General features: G+C 36.1%; 2 protein-coding genes across 5 annotated transcripts in view; one reads left to right on the forward strand and one right to left on the reverse strand.

The window, feature by feature from the left end:
- Positions 1–3217: 3217 nt before the first annotated feature.
- On the reverse strand, positions 3218–10566 carry LOC127802736 (uncharacterized). 2 transcript variants are annotated; one of them, XM_052338738.1, is made up of 13 exons: positions 10193–10566; positions 9953–10037; positions 7301–7407; positions 7017–7085; positions 6848–6902; positions 6693–6740; positions 6450–6607; positions 5346–5584; positions 4792–4882; positions 4231–4359; positions 3988–4141; positions 3803–3897; positions 3218–3648 (listed from the first exon to the last, which is right to left on the reverse strand). In XM_052338738.1, exons 1-13 carry the CDS (start codon positions 10511–10513, stop codon positions 3463–3465), a joined length of 1737 nt encoding a protein of 578 aa, XP_052194698.1. In that variant the 5' UTR covers positions 10514–10566; the 3' UTR covers positions 3218–3462. The 2 variants fall into 2 exon arrangements, with proteins under 2 accessions (XP_052194698.1, XP_052194699.1); XM_052338739.1 differs by having other exon boundaries at positions 9925–10037; positions 10193–10340.
- A 1370-nt stretch (positions 10567–11936) lies between these two features.
- The window catches only part of LOC127801963 (protein CHAPERONE-LIKE PROTEIN OF POR1, chloroplastic), a 37288-nt gene continuing 24819 nt past the window's right edge, over positions 11937–24405 (forward strand). The window contains exon 1 of one of the 3 annotated variants that reach the window (XM_052337535.1): positions 11937–12467. In XM_052337535.1, the coding sequence (XP_052193495.1) occupies positions 12129–12467 (339 nt within the window). In that variant the 5' untranslated portion in view covers positions 11937–12128. The remainder of the gene's footprint in view (positions 12468–24405) is intronic. The other 2 variants (XM_052337534.1, XM_052337533.1) reach the window with 2 other exon arrangements.

The following is a 24405-nucleotide window of genomic DNA, read 5'->3' on the forward strand; positions in this document are numbered from 1 at the left end:
TTTTTGATCTATAAATATGAGACTTCATAAGATGAAAATGTAGAAAAATTTCGTGTTCTCTCTCAAGGACGTCCAAAGGTAGATAACACAACTTGGGACATCGTAAAAAAGTCGATCATGTGAACTATCTTAGAGGAGCTCGCGTTTGCACCTCTATGGATCGAAAAGAAATTGAACCAAAGGCATCGATTGCACGATCGCCATTTTCTAACACGAGCATAGGGGGTCGCGCAAGGGTGATAATCCCAAATATGCATTAACCCTTAGTTTGTGTGGTGGGTTAAGGTATGTTTACACCAAACAGTATAATTTGGTATTTGATAACACCTCAAACCTCTTAACTCAAGTCATTTTAGTTGAGTTAAAGAAGTTTGAACGCTGTGTTGACTTTGGGATATATTTATTTAGTATACTCAAAATGCCTTTTTCAAACAATTTATATAAATTTTAATTCTCTTCATGTCCCTAACAAAAAATTATTCCTCATTTTTCTATCAATCATTCTCTCACTAAAAAGAGATAGGCTTTTTGCCAACATTAAAAAAAAATAATCATTAATCGATTGCAACCTCTTATTCTTCTTCCCCATCTTTCTCTCTCTTTACACTTATCGTAGACATAGGTAAAAATCCCCATCTGCACCATTGTTTTTATTCTTCCTCCCAATCTCTCTCTTTCTTTCTCTTTGTATAAAGGAAGATTTTCCTTGCACTTGCCCCTACGGGCATAGTGTAGTAGTAAAGTACTTGAAATTTTACATGGAGTATCAGGATTCGAATCAGTGCGACGATTTGAAAGATAAATTTATTGCTGAGAGATAACATTAAGCTAAAAGGTAGCAGTAACGCTGAAAGACAAATTTTGCATGAATTGTACCGAATGTCCAACTCTAAATGTATATAAATTATGTTTGCATTCGAATTTATCCAATGATGTATTAGGGGGAATGTCACATGATCCTGGAGATTAGTCCGACGAAACTCAGACATCCCAAGGGAATAAAAAAAAAAAAGATTTCCCTTACACCATCATAGATGGGACCATGATCTACAAGACTATGACCAAATGGCTTGTCAACAAATTATTCATAGCGATGCCTCTTAATTTTTTTTATTTTTTAATTTATAAATACAAGATATTTATATATATAACATTTTTATTTCTTTATATTTATATATATTTGGAAAATATATTTTAATAAATATATGTATATAATTTCAAGTTTATATATATACATATAACTTTGTTTATACCTTTTTTATACATAGTTATAGTTTTCATGTCCTTTATAGTCCTTTAAAATTTCAATTCAACTCAATTTTAATCTTTTACAAAGCGCTTTTTGCTATCAAATGTATCTTACGTCACCATGGTCAAATGGATCCATAAAAGACCTCTTGAAGTTCCTTGAAGACATTAGGACCATCCCATCGCCGTAGGAGCCCACCTATTAATAGGTTCCATAGCCACTATCGATGACACTTCTACCTTTTTCAGTTCTACCACAAATAGACAAAATCAATATTTTTTCCTTTTTTAACTTATATAATAAATATTGCACTTATCTCCTTTTGCTCTAAATTTTTGAATGTTATAGTATCAGTTGATGGCAACAAACAATTAAGGATAGTAAATTTGTAATACGACTACTGTAAATCCTCAAAATTGTTAAAAGAATATTGAGAAAAGATAAATTTAACCTATCATTTCTATTGATTAAAATACACATACCAATATTATTAATGTGTTTTAAAAAACACCCACCTCTCTTACAATTAGCCTATCATGAAAATTGGCCATTTTATTCTTGTTTTTAATCGTATTCCTTTCTCTTTCTCTCTCATATTTGTTCTCCATTTCTTTCTGTACACCAATTTTTAGTATTCACGACCATAGCTATAATGATTTGTAATTTTTCTTTAATTAATTAAATTCTTTAATTAGAATTTTCAATGAAAAATTGAGTATATAGGACTATATGAGAAATGTTTTAGATCATCAAGTGGGGTCCAATTGGATCAAATGGACCCATTAGGGTTTTCATGCAAGAAAACCTAAGGCAATTCATGGCTAGAGATGGGTGTGAGGATAATCAAGAATAAGAAAAGCATGAAAAAAAAGAGGACAACACATCTTGAAAGTTGTTTTTAGTCTATCGAAATTAGAAGATTAAGACTCATTATGCTCATTGGACAAGTTTGGATTACCAAATTGGGGTTTCGATTCATTGAAGCTAAAAGTTTGAGATTTGTCTTGCACGCTGGAAGAGTTCGGTCAATAAAACTGGGGTTTTGGACGATCAAATCAGGGATTCAAACAATCAAATAGATGCATGTTGAACAACAGGTCTTAATGACCAAATTCAAATTGTTGTTGGTTTTTGGATCATAGAATTGTTATGAAATTTATTTATATATTTCAAAAGTTTTATAAATTTTATGTTTACTATTGTTTAATAATAACAATAATACGACATTGACTAAGTCAAGAAGATATCCATTGGTTGAGTCAATTTTTTCTTATCTTATTGATGTTGGAATTTGTTGCAAGCTAGGCCATCATTGGCTTTAACCATTTCCAAATTTCTTGAATTTCTCCTTGGCTGAAGCAAGCCATCCTTAAGTCCAAGTTCATTGTTGGTTTCAATTTATCCTCTTTGTTTATTCTTATCTCTTCACCGAAGTGACAAAATTGTTGACAATAGAAATGCAATGCCATCGTTCCAATTTTCCACTATAAATACCTCTTCATGGTGAGAGCTTGAGCCCACTAGTCCATCAACAATTCTCCCATCGTTTCTCACATTTTTATCTCTTTTATTTTGAGAAATATTATTAGGTTTAATTTCTTTATTATTCCTATTACCTTGTACTATTATTGCTTTTTAACTTATAGTACGAGAAGAGTATTATATCCTAAAGATTAACCATCTTTAATATTATTATTATGCGTGATAAAATCTACCTTTTAAGAGAGTGACATCACACCTCAAGCTTACTTTTTATCATCATTGTTTTGTTATTTTTCCACCTTCAATTCCACCATCAAGACTTAAAGGCATGTCATTAAGATATTAATAATCACTTATTCTAAGGGTAGGATTGGTCAATTAAGATAGTCCACGCTTTGATTAACTAAATGGGGATTATGTGGTCAACTAAGACGAGTCAGGATAGGAAGAATGATGTGTTTGATTAATTAAGGAGGTAAACCAAGCTAACGAAAAGAATCATCCCCATTAGTGTCTGGGAATTTTGGACAGACATTGAGAATGAAATGATGGGGAAAATCAACATTCAAGTCAGCTAAGGTGGAGAGAACCACTACAAGCTTTTTAAATTTTATTTTTCAGGAAGTTAACAAGTAACACATAATTACAGTCACAGATGAAGCTGCAAAACAATTGCCAATCAATATGCACATGCTATGGATCAACATTCCCACAGGTTTGGAAGCTAAGCCTCACGGGATGAAATAGTTGGACCATGGAAGTTGAGCTCTTATCTCATTAAGGTTTCTGTTGAGGCTCCGCAGTGCTTGAATGTGAGGCTCATCCTCCTCTACTGGTATTATCTTTGCCAAGCTTCCTTCTTCAAGATAGTCCACCGCCCGGTTGGCAGCTTCCAGTCCCGTGACAAATGATTTCTCCTGATGATAACAACAACAATAACAACAATCACAACCCTTAATTGCACTAGGTGGGTCGGCATTTCTCCTCATAACAAAGGAAAAGAGAACTACAACATGCTTGTATGTTGTATGAGAATTTTGAAAGAAGAAAGCATGCAAAGTAGGTTTCAACCTGCAACCACGAACCATGCCGGGTAGTTATCCAGTCTCCGGCCAGGAAAAGGTTCGGGAAAGATGTGGATCCGCGCATCATATACTTGTATGAACCTTTGAAATAGAATGGAAAGGCAATAAATTGGAGATAGATATAACAAGAAAGCAATGGTTGGGGAAACGATTGCAAGTAGCTATATGTACCTGGAAAAAAGTGAGTCAAGGATTTTGGAAATCTTTGGATTTCTTTATTGATCACTGTCGCATTCTCAAAGTCCTTAATGCACATTGAAAGGTAAGACCTCGCTCTTGTAGCTATATCCTCATCCTTCAGCGGCAATAGCTCATTGGCATGAAACTGTAATGGCAGCATAAATAAGCCAAGCAAGTGAAGTAAATTTTGTTGGATATCTTGTTTGTGACTGGAAAAGAAGGTGCCGTACTCACGAAGTCAGCTTGCACGACTGTTGCTGGATCATCTTTATGCTCATCATAAATCATGTTCAAATCAAAGAAAATCCAACCATTTGAATTATCAAATCCAGAGCAGGCGTTGCTCACATATGGAATGTTAACCTGGTTCTCATGCAGTTCGTATGATAAATTAGCTCTATTATCCAAAAGCACTGTACACCACAAACTAACAGGAAAAGATCTGTAAAGAGTCCAAGCATCAAGCAGAAGACACCAAGGATGCTGTTTTGATGGACAAGAGATGGCTGCAGGGTGCTGGTAATGACCATAACAAGTCATAGATTCCACACGTGGTGAAAAAGGTTTGGATCACCATGGCAAGACAACAATTACTTTATTCATCCTCGTCAATTATCATGTGATCTTATTGCAGAGCAGGGAATTGAACTGATTAACGGGAAATTCGTCCTCTTATAGTTGAACAACTAATTTGATTTAGGAGACACTGAATTCATACTTCTGCTAGATGCCAAGAGGAATAACTAGAGTACCTCCAGGAAAAAAGGACAAAAGAAATTTTATTGCTACACACACCTTCCTGTCAAGCTGTAGCTTAACTGTGAGTAGATCAATGGTCCCCAAGTTCAGAACTTTCAGAAACTCCTCTCTTGTACATAATGCTGCACTAAACATAACTCACTGCGAGTTAAAAGAAGACAGCATGTATAGAATATAAATGAAGCTATAAAGTTGATTATAACAGGGATGAATATCCAAGATATTAATCCAATTTACTTGGTATGAAACATTAACAATTGCGGGTTTATGATAGGATGAGATATAACAGGTTGTTCTTTGTTGATAGAATCAAACATAAATGTCAGTGTTTTTCCAGCAAGAAATAAGAATTACTACTTGAAGAGTGGAAAGATCTATCTGGATGTTGCACAAATTCTAATTGGTGCCCACAGTAGAAGAGGGCATACAGAAGTTTGAAAATGTTTTCATAAACTATGAGGTGTAGGTTGTACACTTTGCCCTGGGCAATTGCAAGCAAGAAAGACTTCTGAATTTTAACTCAAAACACACATGCAAACTATCAGACAAATAGGGAAAATTGGATGCAGATTGGTCATGATGAAACAGACCTGCTCTGGATTATTTCCTGCAGTGTGGAGATTCCAACAGCCAAAATTATAGCATCAGCTTTTAAACTCTCTTTCCCACAGATTACTTCAGAAATACATCCACTTTCCTCGTTAATGATGAAGTCTGTCACTTTTCTGCCCTGCAGAAATTTACAGCCCTCGTTTCTCATTGAATCCATCCACGGTTCGAATATCTTTTCCTTAACCGTCCCACGACACCATACTAAATCAAAATCTTTCTGTCACCAAGAATAAAAAATTCATAAATTTCTCTAGAAAAGATCCAGCAATAAGAGAGAGGATGAGATTGTAAAAGCAACAACTCAAGGTGATTCCAACTTCCACAAGTTCAATAGAAATGATACTATTTAGTCCATGGATTCTAGGAACCTACCCGAATATATACTTCAAACTGGGCTTTTTAATGCCTTGTAGTATTATTGAAAAAGCTTAGTCTCATCCATGCTCCTATCCTCATAAATGAGTGATGTTTTCTTCTCATATTCTTGTGAGATATAGTAAACAATTTTCAAAAATAAATATAGAGATTGCTATTATTAATCATTATTTCCTGTGTCGCTTGAGATAATTTCTTCTTTATCTTTTGAAGGGTAAACATATTTCTTGAAATGACAGTACAGCATTAACGTAACCAGCCAAATGATTGAGACCAGGCCTTTCTTAAGTCAGTAAGCATGCAATTATCACTCTGCAAGTCTTAAAATTTCTCATAGATAAATCCATAGGAAAGGATAGCTGTCTCACAACTGAAGAAAGACAAACCCTATATTTGTCTGAATGATTTAACATTTGACGCGGAATAAAATTCAAGGCATGCAAGAAATCTTGAACTTACTTGGTTTGCATAAATGAAATTTGGATAGATTAATAATATTCTTTTCATTCTTTCTTTCTCTATTTCTCTCTTTCCTTTTTTTTTTTTTTTTTGACATGATAAATATTGCTGCTGCATCAGTAGTTCAAGATTCATATTGCAAATGATTAGGGTGTGATATATCCATAACAAAAGACAAATATAATCTAACATTTTATAAGTATTTTGAAGAAGATAAAAAAAAAGAAGGAAAGAGTATATGCTCAAACCTGGTGAGCAAGAATAAAGTAGTATAGCATTCCCAGAGTGGCTGCTGCACTACATTGCTCTCCCGGTGCAAACAACCCCACTTGAAGCAGTGGATTAAGAACATTCTGATAAAGCCTCCCTGAGCAACCAAATTGTCTGAAAAGTTCCCTTGCAGTAACTACAAAGTAAAATCTTTTAGATGACCAGAAAAGGTTCATCCTTGAAAATATTGAATTAAGTATAATCATCCAAACTATTCTTACTTGTATCATATTTTTGCCATGATAAGTCAGTATTGTCAAAATCCACAACTGCAATCAGACCATGTAAATGAGTTACAGAATTTAAGAAACACATGTACTGAGGTAGATACCCATCCACCACATCTGAATTAAAACAAAATTACAGCAGAGCATACCTGCAGCCATTAATGGAAGTGATGCAAGTTGATCTACCAATGGAAGTTGAACAAACTGCAAAACAATTTAATTGATTACAAAATCATCTATCAGATGGCTACTTGGTTTTCCTCTGAATTCACTGCGCAATACTTGCATGGATGTATAAGTTTGCCATTCAACACATACCTCAGTATAGAAAAGAGTCCCAAACGGAGTTGGCAATTGAGGTAACTCTTGGAATACTGGAAACTTAACCTGTAGAATACAGTCTCTTCTCGTCATATTAAATTTATAGCAGGTATAAAATTTTTAAATTCTCCAACTATATAGTTAGTGTAAAAGTATTGGCAAAAAGGTATTTATAAAGCATGGATTTGCAACTCATTCAGAACCTGAAAGGCATGGATATAACCTTTATCCCTAGCTGGAAGTGGGACTGGTGCATTAAAAAGTAGACTGGCATTAATTACCTCTAATCCTTCTCCTGAATATTGTGCAGATTTGGTCCACATTGTGAATGGCTTAATACCAAGCTCATCAACGAGGTTGAATATATTTCGATATGGATACCAAAAACCTAAGGATGAAGAAGAGATAAAAAATGAAAATAATCAGAAAGAAATTATTCATTCAAGGGAAAAATGTGTTTGGTACCCTTGAGGTTTACAATAATTGTAAACGGTATCCCTGACGTTTGAGAAAATGCAACGAATACCCTTGTACTTTAATATAACATTGCACTTTCCCCCTCAGTTAGTTAATCACAGTTAAATATTTGGAAAAGACCAAAATACCCTCATGCACTAAAAAACCTTAAGACCTTGTTCTCTTTATTGTTTTCATATCGTTTTTCATTTTCAGTTTTTCAAAACACTCAAAACGCATTTACTTACCCATTTTCAAAAATGCATTTTCTAAAACACAAAAAAAATTGTACACAAAACTCAAAACGTTGAAATCACGTTTTGGCTGTTTTCAACCAAAACACACTATTTGAATCCAAAATGCGGAAAACGCTCTCCATCTTCCTGAAGACTGGAATCCAAGTTCGACTCTTCATTCTCTCTTCTTTCTTTTATTCTTTCTCTCTTCTCTTCTCTTCAAGGCTTGGTCGTCGACTGTTCCTGCCACCGCCGCGAGCCACTGTCGATCTTTGAACAGTTGAGCATTGCGACTGACAACCCATATCTGTCAAACTATTGCCTTCAATTGCCCGCCATCACTCCCCTTGCATCGCGACCGACAACCCAGATCCGCCACCTCCGATCATTGTCGTCCGCCTCTAGACACTGTCGCTGTTATAATTCTGGCCTTACCTCACCTCGCCTTCACCAGTCATTTCTTCCTTTTGCAATTTCTTTCTCCTACGATTCCTCCTCTTCAAGGTTTCAGATTTAAGGTTTGGTTTCAATTTTGGAATAAGGTTTGGTTTTAATTTGATGGTTTATAAGCTTGATGTGGTTGTAATAATCTTGTGAAATAGCAATGAAGAGAAATCAAAATATGTATGCAAGTTTTTTTGTTTTGTTTGGTTTGAATACTAAACTGAATATGTAATATGGCTTTTCTCCATTAATTTTCCTTTCCAGTGACATTTTTAGGATTTTGTAATTTCAATGCATTATATACATACAATTGGATTATCAGTTATCTCTTGTATTATAGTTTAAAGCCTTTGAATCAAATTTACAATTTACTTTGAATAAAATCTCATAAAATAATTTTTCTCAAAATTTCAAAGTAAATGCGTTTTCTAATTTTCTATTTTGAAAAATAATTTTTCAGAATGACAAAAATAACATATTTTTCGCAATCTCAAAACAGACACTTAAAATATAAAACTAAAAATAAATTCAAAACTCAAAACTGAAACACGAATAGAACACCACCTTACTTTTCTCTCTTTTCTTTTCTTTCCCCCTTACTTTCTCTTCTTCTTTTTCGTTTCCGATGAATCGCTAGTGACAGAGGCTCCTTTCTCGTTTCCTATGGATCGTTGTAGAGATGGAGAAAACCCCATCGCAAAAAGGGAAACCCCATTTCTATTGGGGTTCTACAACAACCCTAACAAATATGGGGTTTGGGACCATCACAAATCACAATGGGTTTGGATGGGTCTAAACAGTGCTAATGGGGTCCTTTCACCAGCATTGACCTTCACCACCAGCTCTCTCTCTCTCTCTCTCTATGTATTTGGGTTCGTTAAACTAAATACATCTAGGTTTGACGAAACTGTAATGGGAGAGATCATCGAACCCAAATGTATCTAGGTTCGACAATCTCTCCCGTCTCTTTCTCTCTCTCCCCTTCCTTTTATTTCTTTCCTCTCCCTTTCTCTCTCTTAATTTCTTCTGACATGAACTCCAACAATTGCTCGAGTTCATGCCGAAACCCTAGATCATTGGGTTTGACTACCACCAGTGGTCTTTTATTTTTTCAATAATCTTAAAACAAGTGTATTTTTGTCATTTCATCTCACTTCTAACGTTTGACTTAAAAGAGGGGTACTCATTGTGATTTCCAAAATCTCAGGGGTGTCTTTGCAATTAAAGTAAACCTTAGGGGTGGTCGTCTTTATAAATTACTCTTTATTTAACCATGCAATTGACTAGTGTAAGAACAAGACGTGTGTTAGAAAACCAACCATTACAAAATCAAAATTATACTTTCCTACATCAACCTTGACAACAAATGCGTTACTGTGAGAAAGACTCCTCTATCACTGTTTTCTTATAATTATAAAAACAATTTGGGTATTGCATTCTCCACCAGTGGATTGAGTAATTCTCTCAGCACAATAGTGTTGAAGGTGTTCCTTCTATTTACAGCTAGTCCTAAATAAAGGATTGTATTGGGTAGCTAACAACTAGCATATAACTCGTCTAATCAAACAGCCAATATTAAGGCTTGGGATTGTTGTTGTTGTTCATGACAATTCAGGTATTGCAAATGACAATTTTCGAGCAGCTCATATCCCATTTCGAGTGAATCTACGCATCCTACACCTATTCCAGCCCCATCAATTTGATATTTGTTCAGCATACATTACTGAATATTCATCTAGAAGAACAACGCTTCCACTTGGATTCAATACCTGAAGAATGCAAGTCATGATCACCTACCTCTGATTCCAAAATCATCCGGACTACTGGCCAGTCTATTTTGTCCAAGTTCATACCCACCTTCCAGAACAGTCACATCAAATCCCTGAAATCCAAAAATACTCCCCATTCATACCTTTAACCATCCACACTTAAACTTGGTTTACATACAAACATATCACATAAAAAACAGATGTAAATCCGCACAAACATAAACAACGGGAAAAAAAAAAGAAAAATTAGTGAGTAGAAACGGGGGACCTGTTTGCAGAGGTGGTGAGAAGCACCGAGGCCAGCCCAGCCAGAGCCAACGACCAGAACCTTCTTCTTGCTCTGGACTCCATCGTTGAACTGGGTTTGCTGCTCCTCCGCCCTGCAAGAGAACCCACTTCTGAATTTCCTTGAAAAGGGAGGAGTGATCCTCCAACAGGCCATCATCTTGCGTTTGTGCTCTATCCGCCGCCTATTGGGGCTCTTCAACTGACAAGGTCCAACTGCTACTCGAGAGAGATTTTGTCTTTGATGAAGTGCCAGATTTCTGGCCACAGAGGCCCCTTGCAGAATATCTTTTTTGTTCTCCATTTTTTAATTTTTCCCCCTGGGGGAATGAAGTGAGAGTAGATACCCTGGGGGATTGAGAGAATGAGAAGTAACTGAGAAATATGGGAGGGTTTGATGGGTCATCCGAGCGATTTATAAAGAGCTGATAAAAAAGATGATTTTGTCCCGTCTATTTTGTAAAATTATAAAGTGGGTTATTGTTTTTTTTCTACGCGTCTCCCTTTCGATAAACTCGTCAGACTCTCTAGTATTTTTCAAGAAATATACTAGTGATACTGACAATGGTTTTAAAAATATAAAGGAAATAAAATAATATGTAATGGTGAAAATGATATTTCATTTTTATCATTTTATAATTAATTTAATAATAATATTTCAAATTTTACTTTCTCGATGAGAAAGATAAAAGTAGGGGAAAATAGTGCAGAAAGAAAGTGAGTGAAGAAACAAAATCAGAAGTATATATTTATTTATTAGAATATAAAAGAACAAAAAAATGAGTAATATATGCTTACTTTTCAATCAAGCTTTTGGAGTAAAATTGTTTATTATTCTTTTTTATTATTAGAGATTAATGTTCGAAACTCAATAAATATTTATAACTAAATTAATTTTATTTTAATCATCGGATTAAGTTTTGATAAAGTTGTTGATATAATGATTAGTCATACTCATGTGTATCATAAAATTTTCTTAAATATGATGGAAATGATAATAAATATAAATAGTGAAAAAGAGAATAAATAATCACCAACGCATAAGGCTATCTCCAATAGTTAGTAATTTTGCACGTGAAAGCCAATTTTAGGGAGATAAATCCAAAAATCTATCTCAAACAACACTCAGCTATAGCCATTTGGCAATTCTTTTATAACTAGCCCTTCTTATTATCTCTTATCCACTCTCAACGACCATTAAAGCTAGAACTAATAGTAGCGCCGGTGTTGATGAGCATAATTAAAAGATTCAGCAATAATGGTATTTTTTTTATTGTAACAGATCTATCTAGGTTTGTGATTAATTAATTAATTTTATATTATATAAGTGAAATTATGTATTTCATTATTAATTTATGTATTTAGTTGTTGATTTTGTATATGCAATTATTTGATTATTGATTTTGTGTATTTAATTATTAATTTATATATTTGATTATTGATTTTGTATATGTGTATTTGATTATTGATTTGTGTAAGGTAAAATAAATAGAATTGAAGTATTTTAATAAATAAATGAAATAAAGAGTTAAATAGAGAGAAGAATAGGCAGTATTATTGAAATAGGGATAATTTTTGAAATAAAATTAAAATAATAAATAAATTATTTATAATATAATAAAGATACGATATGTTTTGTTGTCAGAGATAGCGCAAGCATCATCACCCATGTTGATATTTTTTGTGCTTGTTGGAGGGTGCAAATTGCAAAGCCAAGGGAAGGCATCCCATCCTGACTCGGGTTCAGACAGACGTCAGCTCAGCTCATGCTCATCCCTTCTACGCTACGGTACTCAAACGTCAGCTTCGGAGGGTTTGATTAACGGCTCCTTTTTATTGTCCTCTGGGCAACGGACACGTACATACCATTCACAAACAAAACCCACCTCACAATTTCCACACAACCTAACCAACCCCTGATGGCCACTACTTTCCCGGTCCGGCCCAACCGCGCCGTCCTCGGTCCGGTACCCTCCCGCCGGTCGGAAGCTGCCTCCCAGGTCGGGAGGCCGCCGGCTATGATCAAGGCCGACCGCCGGTGGTGGTGGGGGGCGGTTTCTGCGGCCCCCTCCCGCCGCGCATTATCGCAGGTCCTCCTGGCCGGCTCACGCGCCGACGACTCGGCGCCGTTCGAGATGTCCATGGAGAACGCTCTGAAGCTGTTGGGCGTCTCGGAGGGAGCCTCCTTCGAGGATATAGTTCGAGCCAAGAATTCGATTCTCGCGACTTGTACAGACGACCAGGAGGCGATTGCACAGGTGGGATGCGTGAATTTTGGGGTTATTGGGGTATTCAATTAGACGTTTTCGTTCTGCGAATTTCGTGTTATGTTTGATCGTTTAAGGAGTGATAGATGGTTATCGTACTTCTCTTTAGGGAACTGTAGAATTGTTAATTTAACCATGGAAGTACCTGCACAACATTATTGGCTTTTGACTTGCGGGCAAAACATTAGATACCGAATTTAAGCTAGAATGCAGAAGTTACCCCTATTAGGGTCGAGAAGCTTGGAGCTTGCTTCCGGGTTTGCTTATTGCAGGACTACTTTGTCATTAGGAGTAGAACTCAAAGGATTAATTATTTCACTCAATTTGTTAGGGTGAGCCTCTCGTAGCAACAGGAAGGTTACTTTTTTGTGACTATCTCATGGGTTTGATTGTGGAAACAACCTCTTTACAAAGCAAGGATAAGATTGTGTGGGAAAACACTCCCCCAACCCTTGCAAAGTGGGAGCCTTATTTATTGGGGATGCCCTTTTTGTGTTCACTCAATTGGTGAGACCTTGCTTATCATGTTACCTCTTTGTTGATGCAGTGCTGAGGCAGTTGAAGTGTTCGGGGCAAACTAATAGAAAATGATGGTCCTATCCATACAAAATGACTTAACTGTGGCATTCTACAACTATTTTTTATTGTGCGGGGCTTTTGCCTTTCCAGTTTATGAATGTTATACAAAAATTCAGTTAACGTAATGTTTCCCAAAGTAATATGCAACCTTGAAAGCATCTTTTCCCCTTCATAAAGAGAGAGACCAAAGTGAAGCATTTCTTAATAATTTGTATCTTTGTGGTGTGCTATCTATTTGACAAGGAAGTTACTCATGGGTATTTAGCCAGCTGGTTTCTTAGATGGGCAAATGTCTGTTGTTGCAATGAATTTTAATTTCCCCATTGGTAGAAAATAGATATCTTGATATAATTTGTCAGGCTTGACTCACTACAGCTTAAGATTTTTCCAAGAAGTGTTTAGTTATTAAGATGCTATGACACTTTTTATTTTTGATATTCCGATTATGTCTTTTAATTGTTTGTTGTTTCACTACTCTATGGATTCTGTTTAGTTGCCTCTTTATGTGCATTTTTTATTTCCATGAATTCCCTTCTTAATTAGTTAAAGTTCTATCTTAACATCCAACATAATGTTTGTGGGATGTATGATCCTGATTGTCAACCCTTATTGAACCAGAGTCTTTTATCATCTTCTGTGTTCTAAGATTAGAATATTTATTGACATACTTTTTCCTCACTCCTGTAACAAATTTCTAATTCTTTGGGACTTTTATGATGTCAAAGTTCTGTCAAGGATCTAGGTTTAACCTAGAGTTTTGAGTGGAAATTGATAGAAATCGAGAAAGAGAATAGAAAGGGAGAGAGAATTCGGAAGAACATAGAGAGAATTGAGAAAGAATAGACAAAGAGAGAAATAATAGGAAGAAATCACAGAGATTCAGGGGAGAATTGTAGAAAGGAAAGACTTGAAATCTGATATCATTCAACAATACCTCTATCCTCTAAGATTTAGCCTATTTATAGGTTTGTCTGCCTTTTAGTTACAATAACAACTAAAAAGTACAATAGCTACAATACAACAAGGTACAACCTACTACAATACATGTAATATACTATTACTTCTATATCCCTGGGGTTGTGACAATTCTCCTCTACTTGAGAGATTTTTTATCCCTAAGAAATTACAACAATTGTGCCAATATTTCGTCATCCAATCCCTGCTTTCATTGTCTGGTTCATCCTTATTAGACTGTTCCTTTGCCATCTCTTTTTCCTTCCTCTTTTCTTTTTCCTTTCTTTCTTTCTCCTTTCTTTCTTTCTCCTTCTTGGCCTTTCCCTCTTCTCTCTTATGTTATGTGTTGTTTTGCCTTTGATGATGTTTTGATAATGAAAAACTTTATATTTTTGGCATTTGAAAATAAATTATATTTTATCTTTGGAAATCGAAAATGAAAAATCCAATCAATGCCAAAGGATATATACGCTTTCAATGTATGCAAAATCTTTTGTATTTATTTTGAAATCAAATGTGTTAAAGAGTGTCAAAATATTTTCCAAATCATGAACACTCTCCTAAAAGGCAAAATTGTTGATCGTTTTGTTTATTTGTTATGGGTTGATGAAATCAAGCCTAAAACTATCGATCGGTTTGTTACAATTGTCGACCATTTTTAATCTTTTAGCAAAAATAGTCAACCGTTCTCTTGAATTGTCGATAGGGAAAATTTCATCTCTCGGTTGTTCTTGCGTAAGTTCAAAAAATGTTGACCGTCATTATATATTATCGACTTCTTGTTAAAACAATCGACTATTTTTCTAAAGAAGTCGATCGTTTGCCCAAAGCCGTAAGTATGGTTCAATTTTCTCGAAGAAAACTATCGATTGGTTTGGTAAATTGTCGACCGTTTCTTCACTGACATTTTTAAACAACTAGTTTTTATAGGCATTAAATGCTCCCAACAGCTCTTGCAATGACTCTTTAATTCAAAGCACCAGAGAAGCCTATAAATACCAACCCAAGGATGCACTAGAGAGGCTGATCAAGTGATAGAAGCTTACAAGTTTTATTATTCTTCTCACTTGTGCTTGTACTTTCAATATTTCTCTCAACCAAGGCTATTTATCTTTTGTAATATCTTGTTAAAGCCTTGTTGAGAGATCTTTGTAACTGAGAGTGTTAACTCTCAGATTATTCTCTTTGTGAATTGTGTTGTAATTCCTAGCGGTTGTGCTAGAGGGCCTATTTGGTAAAGTAGGAGGTTATAGTGGATTTTGAAATCTCTAGTGGGGAGCTAGAGTAGTGGAGTAGGCTGGATTGAGTCAAACCACTCTAAATCTTTTGTGTCTTTTACTTACCTTGTTTTATATTCTCTTGCTCCTAATTCACTATTTTGATATTTCTCTTTAAAGCCTCCATAAATTTTTAAAATTTATAAACACCCAATTTACCCCCATTCTTGGGTGTGAGGTGCCATTAGATTACACAAAGCTAACATTGCATTCTCTCTTTTGCATTTTCCTACAATTGTAAGATATGGTCCTCAAAGATCTCTTTGGCAAAGCTCTCTTCTACAAGTGATCTGTATTATGAGGAGAACTCAAAATGCTGTTTGTTTTCCTCTCAACAGAAATTTCAGTGATTTCTTTGATAGTGCCTAAAAGATTAGTAAAGTCTTTTGCTTGACATGGATGATTTTTTACTTCCTTCAATCCTAATGATTGATTGTCTGAATCAATCATTTCATGATCAAAACTTCTGAGATAGTCATCTTAAGCATCTTCTTTAGAAACTTCTCTTTCGGGTTGTTCCTTTAGATCTACTTTCTGAACATCTTGGACCTTATTGTTTTTATTTGGAGAATGAATTTCACTGCCAATATCATCACTGTAATTGTTGTCATCCTCCTTTATCCATACTTTCTAAATCAAAACACTCATTCTCAAGATTGGAAGTAATCAAAGAATTGTTTCTCCACAATTTTGACTTTTGACTTCTCGTGGTACTACCTTACTTGAAGAAGCTCCTCAGGTTGAAAAACATTGTTCACAATGTCCTTCTTATTACTTATTTCTTCTTTAGTTGAACTCTTTGGTTTGTTAATGGAATACTGATTCCATGGATGAGTAATGTATGAATCTCCAACTATCATAGGGACTAGTCTTTTTCTTTGAATAATTGGATCAGAATATTTCTTAGAAAGTAATTCAACTAGAAGACTAATCTGATATTGTTTGGCCATCATAATCATGACTTCATCCAGCTTTTGGCTAATTTTAGTGCATTCTTCCTTGATTTCTTTCTCCATTGCTCGCCTTTGAAACTACCTCCAATAATTGCCTGAATTCGCCTTTGAAATTGCTTCTAGTAATCACCTGGACCTAAATTCAACTAAGAATCGAACAGCTCTACTTCACCTTCAAAATCCAGACCTTGATCAATTGTTAAGAATCGCCTATATCTGCATAATCAATCTGCTCAAAAATATACTCTTGTGAATCAATCGGTTTTGAATCAGCCTCTTGATACCGCTTGCTGGAATCGCGTAGATCACAATGCAACAACTAAGGATCGGCTACTCTAGATCAACTGCTAAGGATCACTTAGATTAATCAGCTGAGAATTGTTGGCTCTAATACCAAATGTCAAGGATCTAGGTGTCATGTACCTAGGGCTAACCTAGGGCTTGAATAGGAAGGAATCAGGAAGAAATAATCAGAACATAGAGAATTAGAGGGAGAATTAAACTATAAGAGAGGAGATAACAAGAATAGAGGGAGGATTGCAAACACACAGAGAGAAAGAGAGGGAATAAGAAGGAAACAAGAGAGATTAGAATAGTTGGGAGAGAAATTAGAGAGGGAATTGAGAGAGAATTCTCGAGAGGGAAACCTAGGATTCAATTATCATTCAAAACATACATTCTCTAACTACTTTAGCCTATTTATAGCTTAACAAATGAAGGTACTAATAGCTACAACATAATAGTACAACCAAAAGAGAAACACATATAATTGTTGGACGAGATCAAGAAGATTTGAAATTCAAAAATAGGAGAGTGATAAGATAAGGATAAGTCATTATCCTTGTAGAGTAGTTGTTGTAAATTTATATTTAAAGTTTGTATTTTAAGTTTGGTTTGTTCCTAGTTTTTAGGAGATAAAGAATCCTAAATCTTCTCCTAAATTATAGGAGATAAGATAAAGGGACTCTCGTGTATATATTCTTCCCTATTATTCTGGAATTAATTAATCAAGCATTCTGTTTTTTGCTTGTTTCATGGTATCAGAGCTAAGGCTCGACAAACAACATTAAGGGTTCGTTGTTCTTCTTCTCTTCTCAAAAATCATGGCCGATATTCATCAAAATCCTACCCTAACTGAAGCCTCCGCTACAAGCTCCTCAAACCCTTTTCCTCCTTCTATTCCAGCCCCTTCTTCTTAGAATCTACCAATTGCCTCAATCGATAACCTTTCCATACAAATTACTCACCACAAGTTAAATGGTAGTAATTTTAGGGAATAGTTTCAGTATGTTTTATTGGTGATCAAAGGGAAAGGAAAATCCTGCTATCTCACGGGGGATATTCCTACTCCTCCTACTGATTCTGCTACCTACGACACTTAGGAAGTAGAAAATTCAACCATAATGGCATGGTTGATCAACTCGATGGAGCCAAGACTAGGGAGGACTTACCTATTTCACAAAACCGCGAAAGAGATTTGGGATTCGGTTCAGGAGATGTATTCCAACTTGGAGAACTCCTCCCAAAGCTTTGAAATAAGGTCAACCATTAGGACAACAAGGCAAGGTAACATGAGTGTTATAGATTACTTTAATATATTGGTTGAGTTATGGCATGAAATTGATTTATTTCATACTATAAATTGGGAGTGTATTGCTGACAATAAGAGGTATTACATGATGATTGAAAAAGATAGGATATTTGATTTTCTTCATGGACTTAATACTGATTTGGATGAAGTAAGAGACAGGATTTTAGGAACAAAACCCCTGCCATCTCTCAGGGAGGTCTTTGTCGAGGTGAGAAGAGAAGAAAGTCGATGAAAGGTAATGCTTCATAAACTCAGTGATCTAAGTATAAACCAACAACATTCTGCTCTTGCAACTGTTAAACCAAGGGAAAATTTCTCGAAAGGAGAAGAAAGGGAAAAATAGTGGTGTGACCACTGTAAAAGGCCTTATCATACCAAGGATACCTGTTGGAAGATCCATGGTAAACTTGCAAACTGGAAGCCTAAAAACAAGAGAGACAATATGTAACATCCCACATTGAGCGATAGGAAGGACCAGAACAACTTACCTTGATGGGCCTATGCGAACTTCCTAGGGGGTAACCCATCCTTGAGCTTCCCCAGCTCAAGCACGCTTAACCCGGGAGTTCCTTGCCTACATTCAGTTCAAAAGGTATCTAGTTGGTGTTGTTTCATTCCTTACTTATCCTCGATATATACTACCATTTTTTGGACTCTTGGGGTATTACATTCTCCCCCCCCCCCTTGAGCACATGACGTCCTCATCATGCGACCTTACAACTGGTCTCAGATCTTCTCCTCTTTAGAGACTACCATCCTAGAAGCCTGCTAAGAGCCGCTCTTTGCTCAGGCCCTCGAGCCCCGGCGCCACTCTCCACCCTCATCGAACCGCCTTCTCCAAGGGTCGGCTTTGATACCACCTATAACATTCCACATCGAGTGATAGGAAGGACCAAAACAACTTACCCTGATGGGCCTACGCGAGCTTCTCAGGGGGTAACCCATCCTTGAGCTTCCCCAGCTCAAGCACACTTAATTCAGGAGTTCCTTGCCTACATTCAGCCTAAAAGGTATCCAGCTGGTGTTGTTTCCTTCCTTACTTATTCTCGATATATATTACTATTCTCTGGGCTTTTGGGATATTACACAATACCCGATCAGCTTATTTCAGTGAGGACAGAAGTAGGATAGATTTAAATCTGTCAAAAGAACAAATTCAAGCCCTCTATCAATTGCTAAATTAAGGTACTAGCCCTACCAACCCCTCTACACATTAGCCTACTGCATCCATGGCTCTACAAGGTAATCCCTATCTCTCATTGACAACACACAGACTGCCTAAGGACGCTTGAATAATAGACACAGGGGCATCTGACCATATGTCTAGTTCTACTAAGCATATGACCGAATACATTTCTTGTAAAGATTCAATTGATATTTCAATGGCTAATGGTACTATATCTCTCGCAGTGGGTTATGGGACTGTTTGTCTTTCAAATCTAAAGCTAGAATCAGTTTTATATGTGCCTAAGTTGAGCTATAATCTCTTATCAGTGAGTAGGATTACCAAAGATATGAATTGTAGAGTGATATTTCTTCCCTCATGTTGTGTGTTTCAAGACCAAGCATCGAAATGGATGATTGGCAGTGCTGAAGCAAAAGATGGACTCTATTGGTTGATGAAGAATACCGTAGCCTCATCTCTTTTGAATAAAACAATCCTAATTGTTACCTCCAATGCCAAAATCATGTTATGGCATAAACAATTAGGATACCCTAGCTTTCCCTATCTCAGATTCTTGTATCCTTAGTTTTTTTATCAATAAAGACCATATTCTTTCTTGTGAACAATGTACACTTACACAACAATCAAGAGCCCATCACCCCATTCAATCTTATAAACCTTCTAAACCATTTCATTTAATCTATAGTGACATTTGGGGCCCCTCTAAACATCCTATTTTTTCCGGTTCAAGATGGTTTATAACTTTTATTGATGACCATTCTAGAGCATGTTGGGTGGATCTTACAAAACATAAATTAGAAGCAAGTAGCATATTCAAAAGATTTCACAAGTTTGTTTTGAATATGTTTCAAACCTCTATTCGTATCTTTTGAACCGATAATGGTCGAGAATATTTTTCTCATGACTTGACCAACTACTTACTTGAGCATGGTATTTTGCATCAAAGTTCTTGTCCCCGCACATCATAACAAAATGTTGTGGCTGAAAGAAAAAATAGGCATCTCTTAGAAATGGCAAGGGCTATGAAGTTCACCACTCATGTGCTTCATTCATTTTAGAGGGAGGATATTCTTACAGATGGATATTTGATAAATCGTCTCCCTTCTAAAACACTCAAATTCAAAACCCCTCTTGAAACCCTTTGTGAATCCTATCCTAATACACCCTTCTTTCCTTCTATTGAGCCTAAAGTTTTTGGTTGTGTAGTGTATGTTCTCAATCATAGTGTGTCTCGAACAAAGTTAGATCCAAAAGCCCTAAAATGTGTTTTATTGGCTACTCTCCTACACAAAAGGGCTACAAGTGTTATTGTCCCATTAATCGGCGGTTTTATACCTCTACCGATGTCACTTTCTATGAGGATCTTGCCTATTATTCACGCACCGGTTTTCAAACCAACCCTATTGATCCCCTTCTTGTTTCTTCATTTTTTCCTTCCCTACTGCCAAAATCTTCTCAAGGGGGAGACTTAATCCCTAATAAGATGCTGGCTGCAGCAGGCCCTAAGTTGATTTCTCCAACTCCTGTTCGATCACCCGTCTCTAAACCTGTGCAGCCTCTATCTCCTCAGTCTCAAACTCAACAACCTGCTAGTCCTCCCTGGCTTGTGTATTCCCGAAGACCTAAAGGTCTATCTAAAGTCCAGCAGGGTCAATCATCCTTCCTTGATGATGGTTTATTAGAAGACAGTAAAGTAGGTGCTGATTTAACAAGGAACGAGACTGAATTAATAGAAGAAACTGAGGATCAACCCAGTGGTGCTATTCAAGATGATGGGCTAGACTGGGTAGTACCTATAGCTCTCCGAAAATGTGTAAGATCTTGTGTTAAACATCCCAAATATCCTCTGCCAATTATTTAACTTGTGCAAAAGTGTCTCCTTAACTTAGAGCGTTTATTGCAAGGCTTGACAGTGCTGAAATCCCTAAAAGTATTCAAGTAACTATGAGAGATCCTAAGTAGCTGTGATGGAAGAAATGAAGGCCTTGATTGGAAACCACACTTGGGATATAGTTGAATTACCCCTAGATAAAGAGAACCATGGGATGCAAATGGATATTAAAGGTATAAGGCAAGGTTAGTAGCACAAGGGTTCACTAAAATTTATGGGATAAACTATGAAGAAATCTTTGCCCCTGTAGCTAAACTCAATTCTATTCGAGTAATACTCTCAATTGCTGTAAATTTGGATTGGACTTTGTTTCAGTTTGATATAAAAAATGCATTTCTTAGTGGGGACTTAGTTTAGGAGATCTACATGAAAATTCCACCAGGCTTTGAAGATGAAATGGGCTGTGAAGGAAAGGTTTGTAAATTGAAGAAAACTCTATATGATTTGAAGTAGTCACCTTGGTCTTGGTTTAAAAAATTTAGCCTAACCTTAATCTGGCTTGGGTATAAGCAAGGACAGACTGACCATACTTTATTTATCAAAACCACAGAAATTGGAAGAAAGTCTATACTAATTGTCTATGTTGATGATATCATTGTAACAGGTGATGATGAACATGGTATCAAAATACTAAAAGAGCAACTGAGAGCCGAGTTTGAGGTGAAAGACTTGGGACTTATGGGGTTCTTCCTAGGAATGGAGGTGACTAGAAGCAAGGAAGGCTTATTTATCTCTCAAAGAAAGTACATTGTGGATTTACTCAAGGGCACAGGTATGCTGACATGCAGACTAGTGGGTACCCCATTAGACAAAGGCTGAAAATTTGAAGAGAAGGATGATGATATATCAATTGAAAAAGAGAGATATCAAAGACTAGTGGGCAAGTTGATATATTTGTCTCTTATCAGGCCTGACATAACCTACACGGTAAGCAATATCAGTCAATACATGCATGCTCCTACAAAGAAGCACATGAATGCTGTGTTTCATGTGCTTAGATACCTAAAAAGGACACCTGGGAAAGGGTTGATGCTTAAAAAGACCAAGGAACATGGAATTGAAGGGTTTGTTGATGTAGATTGGGTAGGCTCTATAGAGGACAAGAAGTCAACAACTGGTTATTGCACCAAGGTATGGGGAAATGTTGTGACCTAGAGAAGTAAAAAGCAATCAGTGGTGGCTCGCAACAGTGCTGAGGTAGAATTCCGAGCAATATCTCAAGGCATTTGTGAGGTAATTTGGTTAAAAAGGTTAATGGAGGACTTAAGGATACCTTTGACTCAACCTACAAGGGTATATAGTGATAGTAAGTCTACTATTAGTATTGTGAGAAATTTTGTGCAACATGATCGTATTAAGCATGTAAGGATTGACAGGAATTTTATAAAGCGTGAAATTGATGAAGGTGGAATAATTCTATCCTATGTTCCAACCACGTATCAAATTGCAGATGTGTTCACCAAAGCTATGATGAATCCTGGGTTCGAATCTCTAATAGTCAAGCTAGGAATGACTTGCATCTATTCCTAAGCTTGAGGGGGAGTGTTGGACGAGATCAAGAAGATTTGAAATTCAAAAATAGGAGAGTGATATGATAAGGATAAGTCGTTATCCTTGTAGAGTAGTTGTTGTAAATTTATATTTAGAGTTTGTATTTTAAGTTTGGTTTGTTCCTAGTTTTTAGGAGATAAGATAAGGGACTCTTGTGTATATATTCTTCCTTATTCTTCTGGAATTAATTAATCAAGCATTTAGTTTTTTGCTTGTTTCAATAATACATATTACTAATCCATCCTTGGGCTCGTGACACTAGGTTTAACCTAGGGTTTTTGAGTGGGAATTGGTAGAAATCGGGAGAGAGAGAGAAGACTTGAAATCTGATATCATTCAATAATACCTCTATCCTCTAAGATTTAGCCTATTTATAGGCTTGTCTACCTTTCAGTTACAATAACAACTGAAAGGTACAACAACTACAATACAGCAAGGTACAACCTACTATCATACATGTAATATATTATTACTACTATATCCTTGAGGTCGTGACAAGTTCTTGCAGATGTCCTATAGTAGACAAACTTGAAGGTTCAAAAGGAATGTGGTCCTTTTCAAAGCCAATCCTTTTTTTCTTTTGAGTCTTTTGTCTCTAAATGATTCCAGCTCACATCAGCACTCTTAAAATTGAAGGAGAATTAAACTTATGATACTAATTGCTGATGCTAAAAATTTTGATGGTACTTGTTACAAAGTTTTTGTGCCAGTCGATGTTTCATTGCTCAACTAGGAAATTACATGTCAATCATTTTCTCTAACAACACCACAACAACATCAATCCTTAATTCCGCTATATGAGGTTTGCTACATGAATTCTAGCTCACAATCATTTCTATCTATAACTTTATCTTCTATAAAACCCTTATAACTCATAGCATCTCTAAGTATCATCTACTAAGTTTTTCCTAGTATTCCTCTACCTTTTTTGTTAAAGACTTCTTGCATCCCATCTGCTCTCCTCATTGTAGCCTCTTTTTGTCTTCTTCTCACACATTCATTTTCTTTCGTGTAGAAAACTCCATTTAGAGCTTGGGTTTCTTGTTATAGATGCACTACTATAGAACAATTTTTATGTTTAGTGAGAAATTCTGTTTTCATTCATGTGAAATCATATAGCCTGCAAGCTCTGACTGGTTTGAGCATTATGCCCTTCTACTAAGTTTAGCAATCACTGAGTAAACACTATATAAGCACGGTAGGCTGGACAGGAGTGAATTGATATTAGTTGTGTGCATGAGAGAGGCGATGAGGGGCATTAGTCGAGATATACAACCAGAGCCTTTGTGTCTAAGGAATGGAGATGGAGATGTCCTTCTAAGACAATGTTAAAATCTGCAGAATGAGAGGATTAGGTATGTGGAAGGAGATTTCTGTTAAGTTCCTTGATTACTAACATAAGGCCATGTCAATGGGGTTGGCTAGTTCATCGTTACCGGATTTGCTCGTCCTCCCTAGAACCGTGATTCAGATTATGGTCCTTTTGCGGCCCTAGATCGCTAGGAATGCAATTCGGATCCACAAAAATGGGGATCTGATACTGTGTATGAATTTAGTTAAAACAATTTAAAACTAGGGAAGAACCTTAAAAAATAAGTTTTAAAGAAAATACGAGAAAAGAAAGCTTGCCTGCCTCATTTTCTTGCATGCTCTATTGCATTTGTATGTTCTAGTGGTGTAGGTCTCTATTTTGTTGATGGTGTGGGTCACTATTTTGAGGAATAATGCTGAATATGTCTCTCCCTCTGTTTAAACTTCAAAGCATGGGCAGGCAAGGGAATGAAGAAAGTTTGAGAAAGGGTAAAGGTAGAGAATATAGAAAGGTTTGATATGTTTTACTTGACCAAAGATGTTGAGAATTTTTTGACCAAAGGAATAGAGGAATATAGAAAGGTTTGACATGTTTTACTTGAAAATAAAGAATTAATGGTAGTTTTTATCAATATT

The sequence above is a fragment of the Diospyros lotus genome, chromosome 5 (assembly GCF_014633365.1).
Source record: "Diospyros lotus cultivar Yz01 chromosome 5, ASM1463336v1, whole genome shotgun sequence".
NCBI lineage: Eukaryota > Viridiplantae > Streptophyta > Magnoliopsida > Ericales > Ebenaceae > Diospyros > Diospyros lotus.